Source organism: Bicyclus anynana, chromosome 22 (assembly GCF_947172395.1).
Source record: "Bicyclus anynana chromosome 22, ilBicAnyn1.1, whole genome shotgun sequence".
NCBI lineage: Eukaryota > Metazoa > Arthropoda > Insecta > Lepidoptera > Nymphalidae > Bicyclus > Bicyclus anynana.
The window spans coordinates 5,315,979-5,343,265 of NC_069104.1; the positions used below are offsets into that span (position 1 = coordinate 5,315,979).

The following is a 27,287-nucleotide window of genomic DNA, read 5'->3' on the forward strand; positions in this document are numbered from 1 at the left end:
ATGCCGTACGCGCAAACCCGAAACCGCCTTGTTAGTGGGCAGGTCGTGGACAGAGGGACATTTAGGCCCCAATCAGGACGGCCTGTGCGTTCCTATCGCTCATTTTGTCGTCCACATTATTTTTGCTTACTTTTTCAAAGAACACTTTGCGTTGAATATTTCTTTTTGCTTCTTCAACATTCATAAAGGGGAATGCCAGATTCTGACCCAGTCCTAACTCAGAATTTTGCGGAAAATGTAAATGTACTAAAATTAGCCAAATTTTAAATAATTGTTTTTTAATAAACCATTTTTATTGTTAAACTCGGGAATAAAAATCTGCCAAAAAAAGTAATTAAATCCATTACGTTATTTCCTCGTTACCAGACATTGTTTACTTATTTTTTAAAAATCTTATTTCAACCTTGGGTTCGAGCCCTTTAAAGCGTTTTTATTCTATTTTAATCACTTTAGATTCAAAATGACTAGAATCCAGAGCAGCGAAGTCTGATGTAAAAATAAATAATCATAACACTGTCAAACTGTCAAAACACATAATAATATTACACCTCGGAGTAATTTGGAAATAATTATACCCCTAGTTATAAAGGGTTAAAATGTATTATATATTTAATAGTACACAAAATCCAATAAAATGAAGTATAATATATTGTTGCAAATGAATTTTTTTTAGTGGGTTAAACTCCTATACATTGTCTGGCATTGTCTTTTAAAGTAGTTTAGGTAGATCTAGAAAGAAAAAGCTATTTGGATGTTTTACACGGTTATTCATCAAACAATTACTCTAGTGTCTTCCAAGAATATGGATTATGACATACATTAAACGTTTTTAAATACTAATGAGATGCTTTTTATTTTTTTCTATCATTATTTATGCAATGTTACGTAAGGAGTAATCGTTTTCATACCATAGAAGACTCTCATTTACATACAAGCAATCGCATAATTTAAAAGTCGTGGTCACTCTCGTTTCTGTGCTCTTGTTTTAATAGCACTTTCATCTCTTCATTTGTCGACTGTCTTTTACTACTCGCACAAGATAGGCATAATATACGACAACACGAGAAAACCAGGCTTGCAAGTAAACTAGCTAACACTATCCATAAAGTAATATCGATGAGATCCCATTCCGTTTCACCGGCCGTTTCTTTATCTTGGTGTAATTTAGTGTTAAGTGCACTTTGAATAGGACTCCCCGCAAATGGATTTTGGAGTAGCGAATCATTAATATCTTTTGCGAGATGATTGAAAACGGCGTTTCCGAGCCAATTTGCTATATTACCTTTGCCAATTTGACGAAGTCTGTGCGCTATTACTTCATGAGTTTTGTTTTGACCCTGCCACGGTTCTTTACCTTTGCTGTAATCTATTAATAGTTTAATACATGTTTCACTTTTGGGTATTGTTATCTTGATGTTTGTTGGCAAGTCATATGACACATATTGTAGTGATGCAATGAGTTTCTCACATTCTTCAATGGATAAATGATTAGCTATATACGAAAATTGCTGCTCAGTCATATCTATAATGCAGCATATACTCGGTATTAGACAAAAATAGTAGATCTTTTGTAACATTATTATCATAAATCGTTAAATGTAACTAATATCCTAAAAACCCGTAAATTTCAGTAAAACTTAAAATGAGACATTAATTTACGATTTTTGAATGTTATATACTTGACATTTAAATATTCTTCAATTGTCACGGATCATAGGTTGTGAGTTAAGTAGTTTTAATACCACTTTTTATTGCATAATTTTTTTCGGCAATCCTTTACAAATACTTAACGGCCGGTTTTTGTCTCCTAATTGATTGAATAGGATGTTGTTCATTGTTATCATTTAATACCAGCGTATATATCTCTGTAATGCGTTCATAATGTCTACAAAAAATATTGTTGACGCAATAATGTATTGTTATTTATTATTTTGTATTTGTTTTCTGTTTTAGCAAGATGTCCTTCAGTTTTGTATTTTAAATTCCACTCGTTAAAGGGCAAATTGTATTAACTTTTTAAAAAATTCTACATCAAAACTACAACAAAATGCGTACGAGCATCCAACCTATAAGGATGTTTATGTATTTAATTGTATTGGGATCTTTGGAAACAAATAAAATTATTTATTAAATAAAATGAAGGAAGGAATGAACTATCTCCTGAGGCATATATTAGCATACTAGTACCAAAACTACATGCTGTGGTCAGTATATATGTGGTAGACCGTGATATTTGGCAGTAAATTCTCTTGTATATACTGCCAAATAGCACGGTCTACCACTAAAGGCGTCTTGTAAGGACTTCGGCTGGACGGTAATGACTATTATGATGATGAATATGTAGAGTTTTGGGGTGCCAGTGTGTTCATACAAGCGGCCTTTGGTGATATAGACTTCTTGTATGGACTGCCAAATACCACGATCTCGAGCTGCCAGTATCCATTTACATAATAGTGTTTATAGAATACAAAAAACACCTAGTAAAGATTGATAACCTAGAAATTTTAAAACTAACTTAATTAAGTTATAGACAACTTAATATAGAAGTCATTGTGTATAAAAATTGGCAAGAACAAAATTACGGCTGACACCGGAATGCAATCAATCAAATTTTTCGTTTCTCTCCATCAATTACAGCTGTTTTAACTAAAGACTACCGTCAGTTCATCGATCACATAGTCAAATCTTGCCATATTTACACTTATTAAGTTGAAAGCAATCAAAAATAGCTCTTAATGCAAGGCAATAAGGGTGTTCCATTGTGCCAGAAGAGTGTATCTGTGGTTATTAGTGAGAGAATAATCCATTTCTGTATGGCACATAAGTCTAATCGAAGCACATTCCAACACACAAAACATCAGAAACGTTAGGCATCATTATACAATGACAAAAGAAACTTGTGCAACTGCTTCAAATGTGACTTGTACGGTCAGCATATAAAATTCTGAGACTTTAATTTTTCATATTTATAGTATACACTTCCAGACGCCACGTGGTTTCATCCACGTTTTTAATACCTGTTACGTACGGGATAAAGCCCGTAAACAATAATACCCGTGGATAGTGTATCTTCCCAACAATGAAAGAATTTTTCAAATACCATCAGTAGTTCAAACTCAAAAAATACAAACAAACAATAATCTCTTTATAATATTAGTATTGATTACACATTTATATATGTATTATACTAGCAATTTTCCGCGGCATCGCCCGCGTGTAAACATTTTTCTCTATACCTCGGGAACAGGTTTAAATTTTATGTAGGTTTTGTTTTTTATTCTTTACAAATTAGCCCTTAACTGCAATGTCACCTGGTGGTAAGTGTAGGGTAAGTCTTAACAAAGTGTCCGCAAAATACTATGCTAATTAATTATTTAGTAGTTACGGCATGAAAGCGTAACAAACAAACAAATCACTCGCATTTATAATGTTTATAAAATGAAGCAGCTTCTACATAATTGGACCAGTTATGATACGGTCCTTTGTTTAAAGCTAACGTGATAAATGTAAGAGATGAACCGATAAGCCAATCAGAAGTTATTGGCGTTTTTCTAGTAAAGTGGAAAGGATTTGATATTAAACTTATTATTTTAGTTTAATTCATGAGTGTCCAAATATAATATATATGTATTTTCAATTTTAATTATTAATAATTATAGTATAATATTAATTTTAATTTTAATTATTATTTTACATGTGATACTCGTAAGTACCTACCTATGTTAGATAAGTACAATTTCGAAAAGGAGGTGAACCGCCAAATCCAACTCGGTTGGGCCGCATTCGGGAATCTTCGCAATATCTTTACGTACGAAATCCCTCAGTGCCTGAAGACAAAAGTCATTGAATAGTGCGTGTTGCCAGTGATAATGTGATTTGGAAGTCTCTACAAAAGGCCTAAAGCCTATAGTCCTGCAGTGGACGTCCATCGGCTGACATGATGATGTTGGTGATGATGACTCGTACGTATGTTTCATAAACTTTAAAAAAATATTTTAATTAAAAAAAAATATTTTTTTCTTTTAAAGCAGATACGTTTTTTTTTAATTATTTACGTCTGAATAAAAAAAGGGACTTAAACAATCTTATAAATTCAGTTAACTAGTGATAACAGTTAAATAGTGATAGTATAATAAAATTGTTATAATTTTTATAATTTTGTTAAATCTTAGCGTTCTACATTTCGTTGCTGACGGTACGCCTATCGGTTCCAGTATACTAATCTTATTCCGTATTACAATAACGGCCCGGATCGTTCAGAGAGCAAAACATTCTTGTTTCTACGATCAATAGTACGGTATGCACATACATCTGTATTTACAGGAAACACTATATTACGTACTTACCTATTGAAATTATTGAAAACGGTCACAGGATTCTACGGTTGGATTCTCGATTATTCTCAGTGCTTTAGTGGTGTTTTATTTGACTCTCATATTATGTGGACCTTGGCTATGTCATTTAAGATTAACTACGTTCTTTAATTAAATTGTTTTTGTTACTATTGAAATAAGGTTTCGAAAACAGTCACATGATTCCCAATTATTCTCGGAGCTTTAGTTTTATTTGTAGACTCCTATGTAATTTAATCTATACTAATATTATAAAGCTGAAGAGTTTGTTTGATTGAACGCGCTAATCTCAGGAACTACTGGTCCGATTTCAAAAATTCTTTTAGTGTTAGATAACCCATTTATCGAGGAAGGCTATAAAATATATATATTCCAGTATTCCTACGGGAACGTGAACCAAACCGCGCGCTGGCAGCTAGTAGTCTATAATCTGGCATCATAGTCTATAAAAAATCAATTTTTTGCACTATCCTGTTGCCTATAATCATATCTCAATAATCCTAATATTATCCCAGTCATTAAGACGTCGGTCTCCAGCTCGGGAAGTTCTGGATTAGAAAAATGGCATACACTTCACTTTACTGCAGTGGTGGTTTAAGAAGAAAAATCCAAAATTAATAGCTGAAAATAGGAAAACTTTAGTATATGATTTTTTTTTTAAATAAAAGATATACATATACATTTTACAATTTACGGTATTCAAAAATGTTCATCGGGTCACATAAAAATGTCGAATTGTAATCTTTACAAAAATGTGGCAATCTGGCAACAAATAAACAAGGTCAAGAGAATAAAAGCAAAAAATCATACAGTCTCATCATTACAAGCTATTCAGTATTGTACTGACGATATTGATGCTTTATGTGGAAATACTCATACATGATTCATACAATGAATATGTTCATATTTAGAAAAAAGTGAATTCAAAAAGACAACTGACTGACTGTTATGTCAACGCTTATCCTAATATGATGCCAGCGAGCTAGAATTTGGACAGTAGTTTCCACTTTACATTGACATAGAGACTCAGTAAGAAAATATTATATTGGAATCAGAATCATTGTTGAGATGTTCATGTAATAAGTAACCGTTAATTCATGTGCATATATTTGGTAATGGTATCGTTAGAAAGGATTAATTTCGATAGTAGTATAAAATTTAAGGTTAATAATTGGTACCTGAACTAACTAACCCAACCAATTGTACGATCTATAGTGAATCTGCTTATGTGAAACAGTATAATATGTACTAAAATGAATAAATGAAACATGAATAACACTATTGGAATTGTGTTAGTTTTTTTGAATAGTCCAGTAGGTATTTCAAAGTAAATTACTTTATGTAGAGGACTTAAGGATAGAACGACTAAATATGTTTATCAAACATTTGAACCACATGTGTGATATTTTACAGAAACCCAAATAAAATGTATAGAAGTTCAAACTCAAGTCACATAGAATAAAATGTAAGTCCTTGACCTATATCAAATTTATTTATCCACAAAATAATAATTGATACAAACTTAATAATGAATTACGATGATATTTCGTCTTCTACGGATACGACGTACTTACATGCACTTTTTTATACATCCAATAATTTGTAAAAAATCAAAATCTTTAAATTATCGTACATAATAAGTTAATAAAACTGGTAAAACCTTTCATAACATCACCTTCAATACCGAAACGTAATTAAAGAAGACGCCGCAATTACCTCAGTTTATAGATGCCTCTAATTATATGTATTTGATGTTTTCTATACGCCACATGACGAAAGAAGGCTCATTGGCGGTCATTATTTGAATTAATATACCTACGTGTTAGTTCGGAGGTTCTGGGATTATTAGATTTTTATGGCGTCCGTGAGAACACGCACAAATGATATGTCTCTGTACAATTCAATGGCCGAATTCATTTGATTCCAAATCGTTTGTAATTGGTGATATTGAGGTACGGGAAAGGTTCTTTTGTGCGCTTCTATGATGTCTATGGGCAATCAGTTGCCAAATTTGCCGCCATTATAACGTCGTTTTTAGTGTTATGTACTTTGCATATTTTTAGTGGACTCAAAAGGTGATTACAAATATAAGAAAACTAATGTCGAACAAAGGTTATGATTCACAACACTTGTCAGGACAACTTAATTAATAAATCAAACTGTAACCAAAATAAGATCCTAGAATGGCAGAGAATGAACTTGAGTGGAGTCACGTACTTGTGAACGATGTGTGTAGGGTTAAAGGTACCTTTGACTGATATCAAACACTCCCCTTTTCCACTCAAGTCACTCTCCCCGCCTATCCCAAGTAACCCATAAAGAATTACACAACAAGAGATGTGGACGGCTCCAACGCCACGAGCACACTGAAGCCAACACGAGATCGAGCGACGTCATATCCGTCACAGACTACTATTTCCAACACTAAACAACAATATATTACTCGAACTTACTCGTATAGAACGGCGATTTTTTTAATAATATTATTATTGTAATGAGAAAGCCAGAAGTTCCCTAAGTATGGGTTGCGGCCCAGCAGTGGGTCACAAGCGAATATTGAATGGGCCCTGAAGCATTAAATAACCCGACCGATCAGCTAACCTATTTACTGATTTGGTCTTTATTTAACAACCTACTAAAAATATCAAATCAACTAAGAAATGTCATCTACCTACTGTATCCACGAAGGGTTATCATTAAGTCAGCCATTGACAGTCAATTCGTGCATTAGGGACCGGATGACATTTGTTGCATTGAATCTCAATAATAATGTCAAATAACATACGTCAAAGTTAGTGAATTAGCCTGCAGGCTAACAGCCGGATTGCCATCGGCTACTGTTAATGAAATTCACACACAATCGCGAGTAAATCAAATCAAATCAAAAATCATTTATTTCAAGTAGACTCATTTTACAAGCACTTTTGACACGTCAGTTGACTATTTGTAAAGATCCTATCACTGGTTCGGAAGGCAGGTTCTGCTGAGAAGAAACCGGTAAGAAACTCAACAGTTGCTCTTTTTAAAAAATCATATAATAGTAGTTAATAGTTAATTAAGTTCTGGCTCTCGGTTATTTACAACTATCCTTGCCTATCTGCCCAAATCCTAAGACTTCGTCGGCGACTAAAGAGTAGAGAATCTGAGCTTTACCGATATTTTATGCTTTTTAAGATGAATAAGAGTTGGGTCCCGACTTATGTAGTTTTTCTTAAGTGAGTCAAAGCCCAATAAAGTTTGAGAACCACTGAGTTAGTTTAACGACTTATTTTTTTTAAATTACAATTTCGAGTTAATCTCATTAAATTTAAATGAATAGGTACCTCTATATTTACAATCCAATAATTATAGTCATGGCGTAACCCAAAACCCAGAACTTGCCTTGTGATCTGAAACTATATAGGTTAACCACTAGACTAACGATGTAGGCCATTCGCTTAGTTAATGATAAGAGAGAAAGATAAATCATAATTTAAAAGACACAAAAATGTAGTGAATTTAAATATATAGGTAGCCACATCACTCATCAAGTTCATGCTATATCTACTACAAATTCAAAAAATCACCTCAAAACTCACACTCACCACACTGCGTGCATCTTATTTAAATTAAACACTAGCACATTTTATACAAAAACATTCAGCGAGGCGTCGTTAGGGCAGCCCGAGATGCATTTATTTATGAAATGTAAATTCATCTGATTGTAATAACAAAACTTCGAGCCACCGCACTCTATATTAAGATGTATTATTTGCATACTGTATACAGGACGAGGTATTGTGGACTGTGGACGGTAGAAGAGACGTGTTGGCTTGTGTGATTTAGTGGCCTTATTTTTCGCTTTGTCAATCTTGTTTTGCTCCTTTTGTCTTGTCTGCCGCTTGGCTGAATAATTGTGGTATTATGGATGTGTGTTTTGGTTTTCTTTAGCTCCATCTATAATAATATATTATGTTATATTTGCAATATATTATATATATGTAAGTCTGTCTCTTTTTCTTTTATCATTTGTTGCGAAAATAAGACCAAAAGGAATGAAATGGGGCCCAAAATTGGTACGTGAACTATGGTAAATTAAACTAATTTTAATGACTAGTTCTTGAGCCACCGCACTCTATATTAAGATGTATTATTTGCATACTGTATACAGGACGAGGTATTGTGGACTGTGGACGGTAGAAGAGACGTGTTGGCTTGTGTGATTTAGTGGCCTTATTTTTCGCTTTGTCAATCTTGTTTTGCTCCTTTTGTCTTGTCTGCCGCTTGGCTGAATAATTGTGGTATTATGGATGTGTGTTTTGGTTTTCTTTAGCTCCATCTATAATAATATATTATGTTATATTTGCAATATATTATATATATGTAAGTCTGTCTCTTTTTCTTTTATCATTTGTTGCGAAAATAAGACCAAAAGGAATGAAATGGGGCCCAAAATTGGTACGTGAACTATGGTAAATTAAACTAATTTTAATGACTAGTTCTTGAGCCACCGCACTCTATATTAAGATGTATTATTTGCATACTGTATACAGGACGAGGTATTGTGGACTGTGGACGGTAGAAGAGACGTGTTGGCTTGTGTGATTTAGTGGCCTTATTTTTCGCTTTGTCAATCTTGTTTTGCTCCTTTTGTCTTGTCTGCCGCTTGGCTGAATAATTGCGGTATTATGGATGTGTGTTTTGGTTTTCTTTAGCTCCATCTATAATAATATATTATGTTATATTTGCAATATATTATATATATGTAAGTCTGTCTCTTTTTCTTTTATCATTTGTTGCGAAAATAAGAACAAAAGGAATGAAATGGGGCTCAAAATTGGTACATGATCTATGGTAAATTAAACTAATTGTAAAGACTAATTCTTGAGCTACCGCACTCTATATTAAGATGTATTATTTGCATACTGTATACAGGACGAGGTATTGTGGACTGTGGACGGTAGAAGAGACGTGTTGGCTTGTGTGATTTAGTGGCCTTATTTTTCGCTTTGTCAATCTTGTTTTGCTCCTTTTGTCTTGTCTGCCGCTTGGCTGAATAATTGTGGTATTATGGATGTGTGTTTTGGTTTTCTTCAGTTCCATTTATAGTTATATTTGTAATATATTATAAAAGCGAAATTAGTCTGCCTGTCTTTCTGTTTATCTATCTGTCGGTTGCCTTAGTGTCATACTTAGATACTTTGTGTAGTAAAAAAATGGATATAATAGGGCTCTAAACTCAATATGAAAATTGGTACATGAATTATGGTAAATTAACACGCACAACGGCCAATCAAATGGCTAAGTGCGGAAACGGCCCAGAAGAAAGAAGAAGAAGAGATGGTAAATTAAACTGATTTTTATGACTAAACTTTCCTACCGCACTCTACATTAAGATATATTATTTGCATACTGTATACAGGACGAGGTATTGTGGACTGTGGACGGTAGAAGAGACGTGTTGGCTTGTGTGATTTAGTGGCCTTATTTTTCGCTTTGTCAATCTTGTTTTGCTCTTTTTGTCTTGTCTGCCGCTTGGCTGAATAATTGTGGTATTATGGATGTGTGTTTTGGTTTTCTTTAGCTCCATCTATAATAGTATATTATGTTATATATGCAATATTATATATGTTTTAAATGCAAATCTATATGTAAGTCTGTCTGTTAGTCTTTTATCATTTGTTGCGAAAATATAAATAAAAGGAATGAAATTGGGCTCAAAATTGGTACATGATCTATGGTAAATTAAACTAATTGTAAAGACTAATTCTTGAGCTACCGCACTCTATATTAAGATGTATTATTTGCATACTGTATACAGGACGAGGTATTGTGGACTGTGGATGGTAGAAGAGACGTGTTGGCTTGTGTGATTTAGTGGCCTTATTTTTCGCTTTGTCAATCTTGTTTTGCTCCTTTTGTCTTGTCTGCCGCTTGGCTGAATAATTGTGGTATTATGGATGTGTGTTTTGGTTTTCTTTAGCTCCATCTATAATAATATATTATGTTATATTTGCAATATATTATATGTGTGTAAGTCTGTCTGTTTGTCTCTTATCTTTTGTTACGAAAATATAAATAAAAGGGATGAAATAGGGTCCAAAATTGGTACACGAACTATGGTAAATTAAACCAATTTTAATGACTAGTTCTTGAGCTACCGCACTCTATATTAAGATGTATTATTTGTAAACTGTATACAGGACGAGGTATTGTGGACTGTGGACGGTAGAAGAGACGTGTTGGCTTGTGTGATTTAGTGGTCTTATTTTTCGCTTTGTCAATCTTGTTTTGCTCCTTTTGTCTTGACTGCCGCTTGGCTGAATAATTGTGGTATTATGGATGTGTGTTTTGGTTTTCTTTAGCTCCATCTATAAAAATATAATATGTTAGATTTGCAATATATTATATATATGTAAGTTTGACTGTTAGTCTTTTATCATTTGTTGCGAAAATATAAATAAAAGGAATGAAATTGGGCTCAAAATTGGTACATGATCTATGGTAAATTAAACTAATTGTAAAGACTAATTCTTGAGCTACCGCACTCTATATTAAGATGTATTATTTGCATACTGTATACAGGACGAGGTATTGTGGACTGTGGACGGTAGAAGAGACGTGTTGGCTTGTGTGATTTAGTGGCCTTATTTTTCGCTTTGTCAATCTTGTTTTGCTCCTTTTGTCTTGTCTGCCGCTGAATAATTGTGGTATTATGGATGTGTGTTTTGTTTTTCTTCAGCTCCATCTATACTAACATATATTTGCGAAAAAAGCCTATATGTCTGTCTGTCTGTTAACTTTACAAGGCTTAGACACTGAACAGATTTTTATGATTAAATAGAGAAAATATTAAATAGAAATTTCATTTTAATTTCGGTTTATATTTTCACTAATAAATTATAAAAAAGTGTCTGCCTGTGTTTTCAAAATAACTATGTTTTGTCAAACGCTTATAGTTATTTACACGACATTAAAAACAATCAAACTTTTTAAAATGTTTGCCTGTCTGTCTACTTGTTTAATTGGGCTAATCACTGGAAGCGCGAAACCGATATAAATGGGACTGTCATTGGTACATAAAGGAGAAACATATTCATTTTTCCCGCGGGATTTATGAAAAACTAAACTTTACATGGATTAGGTTCGGGCGTCCGCTAGTAAAGAATAAGAAAAAAATAATAAACTACCAAATAATAATAAAATAATAACGATGGCAATGCCCCAAGGGATAAAAAACGAAACGCATGAAGTCGTGTAGCCGGTGTGAATTCGGGCACAGCGCGCACGCGCGGGCAGCCATCATGTGACGTCATCACGTCACGACTATACCAAGTGATAACAACCAGACAACTATTACACAATCATTACATCCCGGTGTGTTTGCCGTTACAAAAAAAAAATTTGGGCCCTCAAAATTGAGCCTATTTATCCATTGGGACAGACTTTTCATTTACGGCCTTTTTCAATAACCTATCTATCCGCTTCCTAAAGTTAAGAAAATTTATTTTTCTGTTCATATCTGCTTTTCATAAACCTACTGACAAGTAGTTTGACTAGATAAATAGTTTGACTGTTACTGATAATCGAGAATAGCTATCTATCCGTAATCTTGGGTAGGTTATTAAAAACGGCCGTTAAAGAGGGGAATTGAGCCTAAACCACAACACTGCTCCAAAGATACATGATATTATTATTTAGGCTCATGAAATGTGGTTGTAAAATCTTGTAACGGTCACTATTAGAAAACAATGATAACTTGGACCGACAACCGACTTAATAAGTTCTCTGAGGCACCTACTTCCTACGAGTATTTCTTAGAAGAAAAAAAGCAACCACTAAAGCAATTATACGGACAAATATTTCGAAATTGCCATCAAATAACAAATACTTTTTCATATATATTATTACAGAAAGTTGGTTAACCAAAAAGACTACAACAGATTGATAGAATATACCTTTATCATTAACATCTTATTGTCTAATTAATTTAACATTACCACCCTAAACCCGACAACCTGGGTCTAAGATCTACATCCTCTTTCCTATAAGGAGTGAGGTCTGTATTAGGCCATTAAAATAGGCTAATAATGACACAACATAGACGTAAAATCGGTATTCACCTAACCCAAGTACCTACTCGAAAGTTTTATCATACAGCATTAAAATAAAAGCACATTTTATGCAGCTTATATCTTTTGTGCTCATGATATGACTACCTTTGATATTTTAATTCCAAAGCAATGTCCATGGTCAAAGTTCTGTTCATATCCTTTAAAAGTATTAGAAAGTTGCGATAAATATACGCCCTCCAGCCGGCGTATGACATGGGCGTGACTGCATGACATAATGCGAATTTGAATCTATTGGGCAATTTGCTCGAAATTGTAATCTTTATTTACCGTATTATTAGTACTCAGATAGGAAACAGGTCAGATTGTCATCATCATTATCAACAACCCATATTCTGCTCACAGCTGAGCTTGACTCTCCTCTCAGAATGAGAGGGGTTAGGTCAATAGCTCACCACGCTGGCCCAATGCGGATTGGCAGACTTCACACATGCAGAGAATTAAGAAAATTCTCTGGCATGCAGGTTTCCTCCGTTTGAGACACCGTTTGAGACACGTGATATTTAATTTCTTAAAAAGCACACAACTGAATAGTTGCAGGTGCATGCCCCGGATCGGATTCGAACCCACACCTTCCACAATCGGAAGCAGAGGTCATATCCACTGGGCTATCACGGCCCAAAAAATCCTAACGCAGTTTTAGAGAACTCAACAAATTATTACTTCGACTTCGTCCACAAGTTTGTATGGATCTTTGGATGTTTGTTTGGATGTTTGTTACTCTTTAACGCCACAACTACTGAATTGATTTGGCTGAAGAAAATAGATTTTACTCTGGATTAACACATAGGATACTTTTTATCCCGAAAAAATCCTTGGATTTACGAGATTTACGAAAACTTTATGATTGATGGTATGAGTGTCTATTACTCTATCACGCCTCGGCTACTGAACCGAATCGCCTGAAATTTAAAGTAGAGATAGACTATAGTCTGGATTGACACATAGCATACATTTTTATCCCGAAAAAATCCATGGATCCCGAGGGATTTATGAAAAAGGAAATTCCACGCGGACGAAGTCGCAGGCGTCCGCTAGTAAGTTCATAAATAATACTCGCAAAATATCACTTTACAAATGATATCTCTGATCGATTGAGGTCATTATCAAAACAATATTTTTAACATAATATACGGCTAACAGCAAAGTGGTTTCAGTTCAAAAAGTCCGGTCAGAACAGTCACGCGCAGACTCCTCGGTCACGAAACATTACGTCAGGACACACCTCTCGTCTCTGCGCTTACAACCTTTTTTTTACTAATCCTTTCTAACGGACTTCTTTTTTTGTACCTCCGTGGCGCAGTGGTATGCACGTCGGATTTACATGACGGAGATCCACGGCTGGGTAGATTGAAGTTTTCTTAATTGGTCCAGGTCTGGCTGGCAGGAGGCTTCGGTCGTGGCTACTTAGGTAGCACCGGGTACCACCCTACTGGCAAAGGCGTACCGCCAAGCGATTTACGGTTCCGGTACTATGTCGTTTAGAAACTGAAAGGGGTGTGGATTTTCAACTTCCTCCGAACAATTTATCCCGCTTCTGTCGTAGATTGCATTATCAAAAAAGTTGGACATAGTCGTGTGATTATTATTTCACTAAATCCTTTTTAACGGTGATAGGTAATATTGGGAGCTATTTTACTGTAGGATTCGATTACTAGGATTACTCGTAGTTATGTGATTTATATATCGATTTTTATTACAATTGGACCAAAAACACGATTTTAATAAAGCTATGTATTATATAAAATTTTTGGTAATTGTATCAAGTACAATTAGATGGTATTTTAGTTTGTAACCTGTAGGCCCAATTTTAGGATCAGTCGTAAAAAATATTAAACGCTAATACCATACTAAAATAATTCCTACTTTCTGTACCTAATGCAGATAAATATAGTTTTCTATCTTGCTAGTTAAAAAACCTATAATAATCCATAAACTATACAGATGTAGATCAAACAATCTGCAAAGCTGCATCGATTTTTGTCATTTCAGCTTCAGAAGGTACAATCTAGGTAACAAGAAAGCGAATATATGAAATTAAATGAAATAGTTTCAGACGTATCTATGTAATAGATATGTTTATTTTGAAAACAATTATGCAAGATTAATTTTTTTTATTCTTGACATCAAAACAGTTTCCTATATCACAATGATAGCAAATACACTTAACAACAATTCGATTGAAATCGTAAAACCCTAGTAACAAAATACTAACAACCGAGTCATAAAATCAAAATTATCACACCAAGGCACAAAACCCAACGCCTTTCACTAGATAGGATAACATTAAAGACCCTATAAACGGCAAAGCACCACAATAACTGAATAATAAAATCATTCCAGAGTAAATCTTCATATTTTAAACAGTTTAATGTGCATCTAGAGTGATCAAGAACCGTGTTTATGTTGATTACAGTCAAAGCCAAGTTATTGCTGTGGCGTAAAGATATGACAGATAGGCTGGGGATATAAAGCTCTTTAAAGTGTTTACAGCGATTTAGTTGCCAATTAGGGGTGAAGGTTTAATCATTTACCTAAATTTCCATCGTTGCGTTTCTATGAGATAGATAATATCGGCAAAAAGAATATCAGTATAGACCTCTAATGTACCTATTTAGAAGTTTACAACTTATTCAATATCTAGGCGTAGAAACATTAAAATTCCAATATATTCTTTAAAGACATAAGTTTTTACGTTACTAAAGAATATTTCTACCTCTAACTTTTTTCTGGCTTTCAAATGTATTTTACACATAATGATAATAGCTTAATACATTTTTTTTTATTATTTAAAATGATTGAAAACTATTCAAAGCTACCACTTTAAGACATCACTGACTAAGTAAGAAACTGGTAAGCCACGACAATGTTGATTCTGGAAAATCAAAATCAAAATTCATTTATTTCAAGTAGGCTCAGTTTACAAGCACTTTTGACACGTCAGTTGACTATTTGTAAAGATTCTACCACCGGTTCGGAAGGCAGGTTCTGCTGAGAAGATACCGGCAAGAAACTCAACAGTTGCTCTTTTGAAAAAGTCATACAGTATTATAATTTACAATTGATAACAATTACAATTTCTTATAGTTTTATTTCCTGTGTGAAGGTGGAAGCTGATCCAATGGCCTCCAAGCGCTTTTATCTTTAAGGAACTCATCAATGTTGTAGTAACCTCGACTAAGTAAATGTTTTTTAACACATTGCTTAAAGCTATGCATTGGCAGGTCCATCACAGTCTTAGGGATCTTGTTATAGAAGAGTACACCCAAACCTACAAAAGATTTTTTTACTCTTTGGAGACGATATGCAGAAATAACTAACTTATGCCCGTGTCTAAGTGTGTAAGACGTGGGTTTAAATCTCCTTTTCGTTTGTACAAATTAATATTTTGTCTTACATAGACTATACTGTTATATATATATTGACAGGCTACTGTTAGTATACCTATTTCTTTAAACTTTTGACGAAGGGACTCGCGTGATTTTAATTGATATATTGCTCGAATTGCTCTTTTTTGAAGTACAAATATAGATTGTATATCGGCAGCCTTGCCCCACAATAAAATACCGTAAGACATTACGCTGTGAAAGTACGCAAAATAAACTAGCCTAGCTGTATCAACATCAGTGAACTGTCTTATTTTTCTCACTGCAAATGCCGCTGAGCTGAGTTTACCAGACAGTTTTTCTATATGAGCACCCCACTGAAGTTTACAATCCAAGGTCACTCCCAGGAAAACTGTGGAACTCTCCATTTCCAGTGTTTCACCATCGATCATTATAGACTTTTCTAATTTTATTACATTTGGCAATGAAAACTCAATACATTTAGTTTTCTTGTCATTTAAAAGTAGATTATTTGCAGTGAACCAATGCGACACATGCGACATGGCACGGTTTACGTCGTCAGAGTTATCTTTGTTTCTGTCCGTCATATCTATTTTTGTATCATATAAGTGGAATATCCACTTATATGATACAAAACTAATGCTGAATTCTTACCAACAGAAACTCTCTATCTAGAGGTTGTACATAGTAGGTGGAGTGACAATAATAGAGTTAAGAGACTCAAAATATGTAGGTATTTTAAATTTAGTGTTGATGCATTTTAAGAGACGGTTTCAAATTCACGGTTCCTTTTAGGTTAGATTTTGAGTTTTAAGGGTACGACCAAATCAATTAAAAGGGTTATTTACACTATTAAAGGATTAAGATCAAGTCAAGTGAACCAAATGCATAATTAACACAACTTTCAACGGCTATTTTTAAACATATTCAGCAAGGATCAAAATAATTCAAATGTCCGTGACCGGGTCGCGGGGAGTCACGACAACTGTATCGAAGTAGAAAGTGGACCGTTGTTCACCTCCGAGTGGACTTTACCGATTGATTCCATTCGGACTCATAAGATAATAAGTCACGATTGATCGGCCCGTCGCCCGTCGCCAGGCCGTTGTTATGAGATTGACTGATTAAGATGTGTGGGCGATAAGCTGAATGTGAAATCCTTTGAAAAGTATTTAATGCTGCAAATTCTTGATATGTGTGTATTTTCCTTATATGTAATCAAGATGACTTTTGTAATCAAGAGCTTCTCTCTGCCTCTGATGCATGCAGTAGTATATACAACTAATAGTTATCACAAAGGAGTTTGGCATGATCATCCTGAGCCCGCCAACCCGCATTTGGCGCACAATGACGAACTACTAGCCAAAATGCCAAAATATGGTACATAATAGGAAGACCTCTTATAGGAGTAAATGACTGAGAGTTTTATTATAATTAAGCAGTAAATGACGGATCTAGCAGATTGTCCAGCTGACGAAAAGAAAGAGAATGATGCTAAACGATAAACCTTCGGACAAAGCAACACACACAAAATTCCTTCTTACAAAATACCGATAAATGGTCAATCTTGAACGTAGGTCTCATAACCCATAAGTGTTTGAAATTACGTCCAACATGCCCTTCAGAACGGAACCAGATTACTGTGCCGGAGCACTGATGTATTGTAGAGTGTGTGTTTTCTAAATACTCCTTGGCGGCAGAAATACGCTTGGCGGACTATTCTAATAAAATTTCAGAATAGAAAAATTTCAGTCTCTGCTTTCATTACCAGTCCACCTTAGGAAATCTTTTTTTTTTTATTCTTTTACAAGTTACCCCTTGACTACAATCTCACCTGATGGTAAGTGATGATGCAGTCTAAGATGGAAGCGGGCTTACTTGTTAGGAGGAAGATGAAAATCCACACTCCTTTTCGGTTTCTACACGACATCGTAAACGCTAAATCGCTTGGCGGTACGTCTTTGTCGGTATTATTTCGTATTATTAAAAAAAAAAGGTTGAAAAACAACATCATACTCAAGCCCAATATTAGCGGCATTATAAGCGATCTACAAAATCACCTAGGCGTTGATTCTAACATTGAGTTTATGTAAAACATATTTATTTCCATAAGCCTATAAACGACTTTATGCCAATGTCTCACTCGAAGCCTGGGCGTTATGTTATTTGATCCGATATTTCAATGTTTCATATCAGATTATAGGCTCATTACAGTCCGTTTTCGTGGGCGGGGACATGTTGACGCAACGTTGCGTTTCACGGACTTTATCTTCGCGGGAATCGATGAATAAATCTCGTTTGAGATTAGATTTGGGTGTTAATTGTTGTAATTATTGTAGGTATGTCTGTTTGAATTGAGTTCTTGTTGTAAAATTGATGGCAGTGTTCTTATCTAGTTATAAAGTGGTATGCTAAACGCATTTATCGAACGATTACATAGCAAACTGTAACTACGGTGATACTTTTAATCACAAAATACTTACATTTATTTTTTCAATTATATAGCATCATTATCACATTATAACTGAATAGTTTCCGGTGATATAACAATAATACAAAAAGGAAATAGATGTGAAATACGCAATTCTGATGTTAACGTGTACTAAAGACTAAAGTACAATGACGAATACAGTTCTTCAAATACTAATATTTGAAAAATGCTGTACCTATTTGACATAAGAGAGAGCCCAGGTTTAATTATTTGTTTAGTTCTTTTTTTATATTATATTATTAATACTAAACTTACAGAAAATAAATTTAACTAGGTACATATACAGTAAAAACGCACAGTGCACTATATTTTTGAATTCACTTGTTTCACAAAAGACCAAGGGACTATAAAACAAACGATAAGAAGACTAACAAAAACCTAACTGTTTACTTATTTTCAAGAAATTCTCAGTTGATGTTAATTGCACCCTTTGCCTTGGAGAGCACGTTAAATCATCGGTCCTGTTCTTCATTCTTAACATGAGACCTGACCTTACAGAGCCTTTAAAACGTCTGATAATGACCTAACCTAACCGTAGCACCTAAAACCTTGTGAAAAGTGCACAATGTATCGTTTCTACCCAATAAAATTAGTCGCAGACATAACTAAATCTCGTAAATGTCCGTAGATTCGATGCCTTGAAAATAGTCTAATCTCTAATTGTAGCGATCTATCCGTTTTACGATAATCATTAAGCACAGTTCTCTATTACATTATTAATGCAATCTTTAAGTTTTATTGCTCGCAATTGATCGTCGGGTTGTGCAATGGAATACAAGCGCGTTTAATATGGGTAATAAAATGTATACCAAGGCCATATCGCCGATTCGAAGACTTACAGTGAGCGGTTGAACTGTGAACTATTGTGTCGATCCGCTCTTATCTATCTATTGTTGTTAAAACTCTAAAGAATGTCAAAGCGCCACGCCTACAGCCTTTGAAACGAAGCGGTCAGAGGTGAGAACCATCTTTTAGGAACCAAATTCGGGACAACTGTTCAAGTTTGATGTTTGTTATAAATCGAATAGTGTAACATACATTCATAGGTCCGTAGAACACTCAACAAGACTATTTTGACAAAGTCAAGTAATTTACATAATATAATTTCTTGAAGACAGTTTTGTTACAAAAAATTCAAAACTCTTTTACTTTTGTAACGTAAATTTTGGTTATCACCAGCACTCACGCCAGGTTCCGCTGAGAAGAGCGCCAGTAAACTCAACAATAGTTGCACTTTTAAAATCATCATTGTATTCGTTATTATCATTACCTTGCGTTTAAGTTTGCCTTTTTTTTAAAAAGAAAGCCTCCGTTTTCCCCACCACCTACAATATCTTCAAGTCAAGAGTGAATAGGCATCTTCAAGGCAAGCGCATTCCACCATAGGCTGCATCACCGCATACGATCATCATGCGTGATTGTAGCTAAGCGCTTGCTTATACAAAAAAAAATAGTTACGACAATAGTCCAGCGGACGGTAATAGCACCAATGTGGATATTTGAAAATGGATATTGTGTTCTATCCCTCAACCATATAGCTATAAACAGACTTTACAAAACTATCCTGAACTATTACGTTTGAGTGTCACCTTAACTAGTATTCAATGCGGTGACGTTAATAGAAATAGATTTTTGAGACGCTTGACCTTCACTTATAGGTTGTTATGTAAGAAATATTGGAAACCATATTTCATATACGTAAGTACATAGTTCCGTTCCGTATTCCGTTCTTTTTCTTCTGTTCCAATTATTGTGCGGCATTACAAATGCCTTTTAGTATCCGTCATGACATTGTTGTGATTTGAAAGGTTTTTGACACTTCAATGTACACTTTTGATGGCTTAGATTACATGGGACGGTAATCCTCTTGACGACGTGTTGTGAGCGCTGATTTATAACGTGTTGGATTCGATTCCAAGCCGGAGTCATTTTTTTTTAAAGAATATTTGCCATATCTTTTTAAATATGACCAATATTCCCATTTCCCTCCAACTAGTCGGGAAAGACTGTATTAATAGTGGGTATGAGTGGCGTGTACACCATAGAAGCAAAAAATGCCCTGCCTACCTTAAAAACTCATTACGAACCTGTATTGTAAACTTAATTTTCCTCTTTGTACCTATAGTGCATACCCTAGTTAAAAACCCTGTGCACGCTACTGGGTACGACAAAAGACCAAAGTGGCAGGGATCGAACCACCACTCCTCGATGATGAGTCCGACCGCTCTTACCGTTGAGCTATTGTGGCTCCTAAGCGGTTTAGTGTTCCAGTACGACAATGCATGCAATTGTTAATATGCAACTAGTTAGGGGACTTGATCGAATAAACCTTGATCCTCAATAGCTCAGTGGTAATGGGACTCATCACCGAGAGGCGGTGGTTCGATCCCCGACTGCTAGACTATTGTTGTACCTACTCCTAACACAGTCTTTCCGAACTAGATGGAGGGAACGAGAATATCGGTCATATTTAAAAGATATGGCAAATATTTTTTTTAAAAAAGTGTACGTAGGTACGATCTCGCCTGATGCTAAGGTAATATGAGATAGTAGCTTTATAACTTCAGGGGTAGGTACAGTACAGTATAAAAACTTCTAAACCTAACCCAAGCATCGGTTATAAAGATAGGCTTGATATATTATTATTTACAGAAGATTTCACCTTTAACATCACTTAGACCTTTCGTGCCGTGGACCGTGATGTTCGAAGGTAGGACCTTCGAACATCACGGTCCACGGCACAGAAAACATATGTACGTCCTGGTCCACCTGGATCCAGACGCTTAATGATGGCACACCACCTAGGTTGCCCTTCGATGTCGGTTCGGTCGATGGATGTTCGGGTCGAAAGACATTATCTTACGACCCGAACATCCATCGACTCTGTAAACTACGTGACCCGCTTATTAACACTTTAACTTTGCGACTCATTGAGCTAATTCAACTAACGTTGATTATATTAAGAATCTCCTCGCTTCTGATTTGATCATGTTAAGATACTCCGAACCGAGCCCTGTCCATGCTCTCATTCTAATAAGGCATTTCATTCTTACGAGGCTGATAAATAGCACCCATCATGATGTAATCTGATACCGTGCCGTGATAGCCCAGTGACCTCTGCCTCCGATTTCGGAGGGTGTGGGTTCGAATCCGGTCCGGGTCATGCACCTCCAACTTTTCAGTTGTGTGCATTTTAAGAAATTAAATATCACGTGTCTCAATCGGTGAAGGGAAACATCGTGAGGAAACCTGCATACCAGAGAATTTCTTAATTCTCTGCGTGTGTGAAGTCTGCTAATCCGCATTGGGCCAGCGTGGTGGACTATTGGCCTAAACCCTCTCATTCTGAGAGGAGACTCGAGCTCAGCAGTGAGCCGTATATGGGTTGATAACGAACGATGATGTAATCTTAATTAACATAAAACTGTATTCCCCAGGTGGTGCTAGTCCGAGGTCACTACGTGTCATATTTGCCGCTTTGCAGCCGCAACGAGCCAGTATTCCTGGCCGCATGCACGCCGCTAGCCATGCCCGAGACACGAGAGTGCGTCGTGCATGGCGCTACCAATGTCTTCACCACCGTGCATGCGATGGACATGAAGATATTACACATCGATGTTAAGTAAGTATATCTTTACTGGTAGATCAAGAATATTTCGTATTTTAGCCATCGTTTTAATGCAATGAGTCAGTATTCCTGGCCAAAAGCACGTGGCTAGGCGCTAGACATGCCTGAAACGCGCGAGTGTATCGTGCACGATGCCACTGACGTGATAATCTCTGTGCATGCCATAAACATGAGGATATTACACATCGACGTTAAATAAGTGTATGTTACTGGTACGAGTAGATCAGGAATTATTCGTTTCTTAGCCATAGTTTTAATGCAATGAGTCAGTATTTCTGGCCGTATACACGCTACTAGCCATGACCGAGACGCGCGAATGTGTTGCACATGGCACCACCAACATGCATGCTTAGCAAATGGAGACCAGATATTCCAAAGCCATTTTGTGTTATAATTGAAGTCCATGATGTCGCTTCTAAAGAATATTCCTGGCCGCATGAAAGCCATGCGTCATATTATCATGAAGCCTGTTCATCGTAGTGTATGTGATGGATATGTAGATATTGCGATGGCCAAGAAGATCGTATTGCAGATCAATGTGACCACGATGATGTAACGTATTTTGTGTATAAAAACCTCTTCATAGAGCAAACCGTATAGATAGAAACTGTTTGATACCAGAAGAGCGTACATTCGATGTTAATACAGCGCTTCAAAATAACAAAGAATATAAATATTGTTTTTTCAGTGAAAGACTTGATACTAGAACGCGGTCGTATAATGCTCTACTTTATGTACATTACAGAATCCTTAACGTCCGAAGCATTGTGATACTGATAATGACATTCAGCGCATTGACAGATGAACGAGTCTGCCGCGCCCAGAGCGCTGCGCGACAAACCCATCTGACCGCTGTTCGTACTAGACGGAGAGCCAGTGAACCCCAGACCTTCGTCATTTATAAAAGCTGGAAGTTTGTCAGCTCATGTTCCTACCATAAGTAAATATGGTAGCCAATTATGGAGTTTGAACCATGGTGGCTTTGGAAGGTAGCAGGTTTTAGGGACTCTCAACAGTCTAAGTATAAAGTATAATTTTGAATATTTTTATCGGCATAATAGGAGAAATAATATCCCCATTTGCCAGGCACTTGACTTCATGACCCTTCGCTAGACCCTTGAAGTTTCAAATTAAATAGTGTTTTTCGAAGGGTTGTCGTGAAGCTAAATTACTGCAACTGGGAATATAATTTCTCATAGTATGCCGAAGAAAACATGAAAAAATTACACTTTATACTTAAACGGTTGAGGGTCTGGATCCTTAAAACAGTCCAAACTCAATAACTAGGTACAGTACTTACTTATGGTAGGAGCATGAGCTGACAAACTTTCAGCTTTTATTGAATGACTAAGGTCTTGGGTTTACGAGCTCTTAGTCTATACTGTTTACCATTGCATATTCCAACCCGTTTATTATTGACGCGTTGACGTGCATAAATATGAAACGGCCTCAATAGAGACGTTGTCATACATCTGCCTGCATTGATGGACGGTAGCTGGGACTGCTACGCATCTGTAATAAGAGCTCATTGTTCGAGAACCTTGAACTAGTGTTGACGAGGAAGTGAGGTAAAAGCCGTTTGTTTAGATGGATATTATCATACTTGTTTGGTTCTTTGTTTGGCTCTGCCCTTGGCTGTTGATTTAATCAGTATGGGACCTTCTTTCTCATGTTTTCGGTTGTCTAATCCATAATCGCATCGGTTGTAACTTGTTGTACATCTATTGAATCAGGGTACACCACTACAAATCTAACCTTGGATTCTAGTCCGCCTTGAATTCTGAATCCTCATTTCACATTTCTCAGATGGGATCTATGGAATTTATGCAATTTTAAAACAACATAACGTCATCTTAAAAATACATTTTTTCAGCTTTACGTTTAGTTCAATGTGGTGTCTTCAAAACATGACGAAGCCGCGTTTCACCGCAGCCTGCATCAACAACCATTAGCTGTGTTATAGCCAAACATTATGGAAAATAAACAAGAAATATAGATACTAGTAAATCCGTAAAGAATTGAATATAATTTGAATTAAACACAATGTAAGCAAATGCTAACGCTACGAAAACTAAAATAATGTACAGAAATGACAGATACAATCTATAACTTGGTCATGTAACCTATCTATAAAATTCGAAGCGTTTGCGATTTTAGAAAGAGAATCTTCGTGCCAAATACATCTGTGAACCAATTAAGGCAAATTAAATAGATATAAATAAAATGAAACGTCTATCTGTGATTTCAAAGTAACTGTTTCCTCAAGATGCTTAAAGTTATGTACCAAAACATGTCTGTCTGTTTGTCTGGGCTAATCTTTGAAACGGCTGGATTGATTTTAATTGGACTATCACTGGAAGAGACAGGAACATAAAGGCTACTTTTTATCTCGGAAAAGTCCAAAGTGGTTTCCGTCAGATTTGCAAAGAACTAAATTTGGCGTGGACGAATTTGCGGGTAATAAATATAATTGTATTAAATTGTAGGGTTCATCGGCTTCCAGTTTTCAAAAGAAATAAAATTATAAATCAATATTAATCAAGCGCCATTAGCAAATAATAAGTGTAACTGCATTGTTTCGTCACAATGCTAGCAAATTATACACACTTTTTATTCTCCACAATATAATATTAATGAATAAAATATGACCTGCAAGTAAAGAAAACAGCTTGTATGGAGTTACGAGATTTATGTTTACATTGAAATCCACTCGCCTGGCGTCAGTCTATTCATTACATTCAAAGAAACGATAGAATTTACAAGATGAATGTAAATTGTCATAGCGTGTTTAATGTAATATCTTAACTATGTAATTCGAAGAGTCGATAGACGTAGCGTAAGCTGCGATAGAAAGCGTCTTACGTTTTGGGGCAGCTAGAGGGTTGAGAATGCAATCGCAACTTTAATCTAATTTTAATTAAATTATTACAAATAAAACTTATAACAACTAGAAAACTCTAATTTCGGCGATCGAAATATAGAGAGCCTAATCCTAACCAGATGTCCCACTCGATCGGAGATTGATCAAAGAGCGCCTTCCATCGCGTGTCCTCTTCTTTTATAATTATAATCATTTGCGTAATTAACTACGTAATTCGCTACGTGAATCCATCGCAACGGAGTATGTAGGGCCCTGAACAAGCACATTCTGCCGTCCAAGGTTAGATGAGAGCAGGGCACTGGTCATTGCTGTCGTTGCAACCTACTGGACTACAGGGGTCATAACAAGCGCAATGTTGGTGGACCCTTAAACCAGGTGGACTGACGACATCAGGTGAGTCGAAGGGATTCGCTAGGTGCAGGCGGCTTGGGATCTTGATGTTTGGAATTCCCTACAAAAGGTTTATATCCTGCAGTATATCGGCTGATATGATTATGATGGTGATGACCTATGGTAGAAGTAGAGGCTGATAAGCTTTCAGCCTTCGTAAATAGAGCCGAGCCGTGATAGCCTCTGATTCCGGAGGGTGTAGGTTCGAATCCAGTCCGGGGCATGCACCTCCAACTTTTCAGTTGTGTGCATTTTAAGAAATTAAATATCACGTGTCTCAAATGGTGAAGGAAAAACATAGTGAGGAAACCTGCATACCTGAGAATTTTCTTAATTATCTGCGTGTGTAAAGTTTGCCAATCCGCATTGAGCCAGCGTGGTGGACTATTGGCCTAACCCATCTCATTCTGAGAGACTCTAGCTCAGCAGTGAGCCGAATATGGGTTAATGATGAAGGACCTCGTATTCCATTTTCCCAACGAGCCATAGATTAGTTACCATTAAAACATCCCTATTTTTTGAGTTAGCATGACATGATATTGATAGTAACTTATGTACTGTGACAAGCACCTACATTTTAGAGACACCCTCGTCACCTGCTAGGTACGAGGTACTCAGTGAAACGGACTTTGCATACAATGACAGAGCTACACGCTCCCGTAGAATCACTTACATATTCTGAAGGGGACACTTAAAATACATCAATATGTTTACGCTTATAGTTTTTTATTTATTTCGTTGTCAACTCCGGTGTAAAGTAAAATAGTGGAATAAATGTTGTGAGGTGGCATTTTATTCAATTTTAACGATTAGCCGACGCCACGCGGTTTCACCCGCGTAGTTCTAGTTCCCGTGAGAATATGGGGGATAAAATATAGCCTATGATATTCACAAATAACGTGGCTTTTTAGCGGTAAAAGAATGTTTAAAAACGATTTAGTAGATTATAGATACCTTCTACAATACCACAAACTTTACCTCTTTGGAATATTTGTACAAAGTATACTCGCAGAGCTAACTCGTATGCAGTCAGACCAAAATTTTATTAATAAAAAATAAAGGTTAAAAACTATAATCCGACTACATTGAAAAAGAGTCGAAAAAGGACGAAACAAGTCGAGAAATGCAGTCGGTACCGGTGGGCGCAAATCGAGAAATGCATTGGTAGTGCAAAAGTAGCCAAGGTTGAGCCGTGGTTGCAGTCATATACCGCCCAGGTTTAACAGAGGTGTTCCAGGCAATATCACAGAAAGCATATAGTAGGTGCCGACCACGTCTCTACCTTGACCACTATCCGTCCTTTTGGATTCGCCGTAGTCGAGTAAAAAGGTTGTTAATTTGTGTTTTAGTTCGTTATCAACTCACATTCGGCTCACTGCTGATCTGGAATCTCCTCTCAGAGGAGGGGTTAGGCATTAGTCCACCACGCTGACCCAATGCGGATTGGCAGACTTCAAACACGCAGATAATTAAGAAAATTCTCTGGTATGCAGGTTTCCTCGCGATGTTTTCCTTCACCGTTTGAGACCACGGGATATTTAATTTCTTAAAAAATACACACAACTGAGAAGTTGGAGGTGCATGCCCCGAACCGGATTCAAACCCACACTCTCCGGAATCGGCAGCCATAGGTCATATACATTGGGCTATCACGGCGTAGTTAAATGTAAATAGCTATAAACACTTGAGAAACACATTTATTTTGAAATCACAGACATACCTACACTTCAATTTTATTTAGAAGTATTAAGTATTGATGATTGATGTTATGGTTGACGGTGATGGCATATGTTTTCTGTGGTGATGGCCAGATTATCACAATATATAAAAGCTGTAAATTTGATTCCTCATTCTCCTACTCGTATCATTGATAAGTATGGCGTCTCTAAGTCACCTATACCCGTACCTACATAGTTACTGTGAGAGGTAACATGTTAAGCGTCCAGGTCCTCAAAACCCAAGTAATTAAGCCAAAAAAAAAAGAAAACGGAAAAGGAACGTTACTTGTTTATATATATTTTCTCGGCACAATCAAATTGTAGTTCTAAAGTAGCTCTTAATGTTAGCTCTATTGCAATCAGCATTAC

The 27,287-nt window shown here is 36.0% G+C and overlaps 1 protein-coding gene across 3 annotated transcripts in view; it reads left to right on the top strand.

Moving 5' to 3' along the window:
- LOC112046622 (PAS domain-containing protein cky-1-like) overlaps window positions 1-27,287 on the top strand; it is a 189,075-nt gene that overhangs the window by 119,313 nt on the left and 42,475 nt on the right. For all 3 annotated transcript variants that reach the window (XM_052888478.1, XM_052888477.1, XM_052888479.1), the window contains one exon: window positions 21,739-21,923. In XM_052888478.1, coding sequence (XP_052744438.1) covers window positions 21,739-21,923 — 185 coding nt within the window. The remainder of the gene's footprint in view (window positions 1-21,738; window positions 21,924-27,287) is intronic.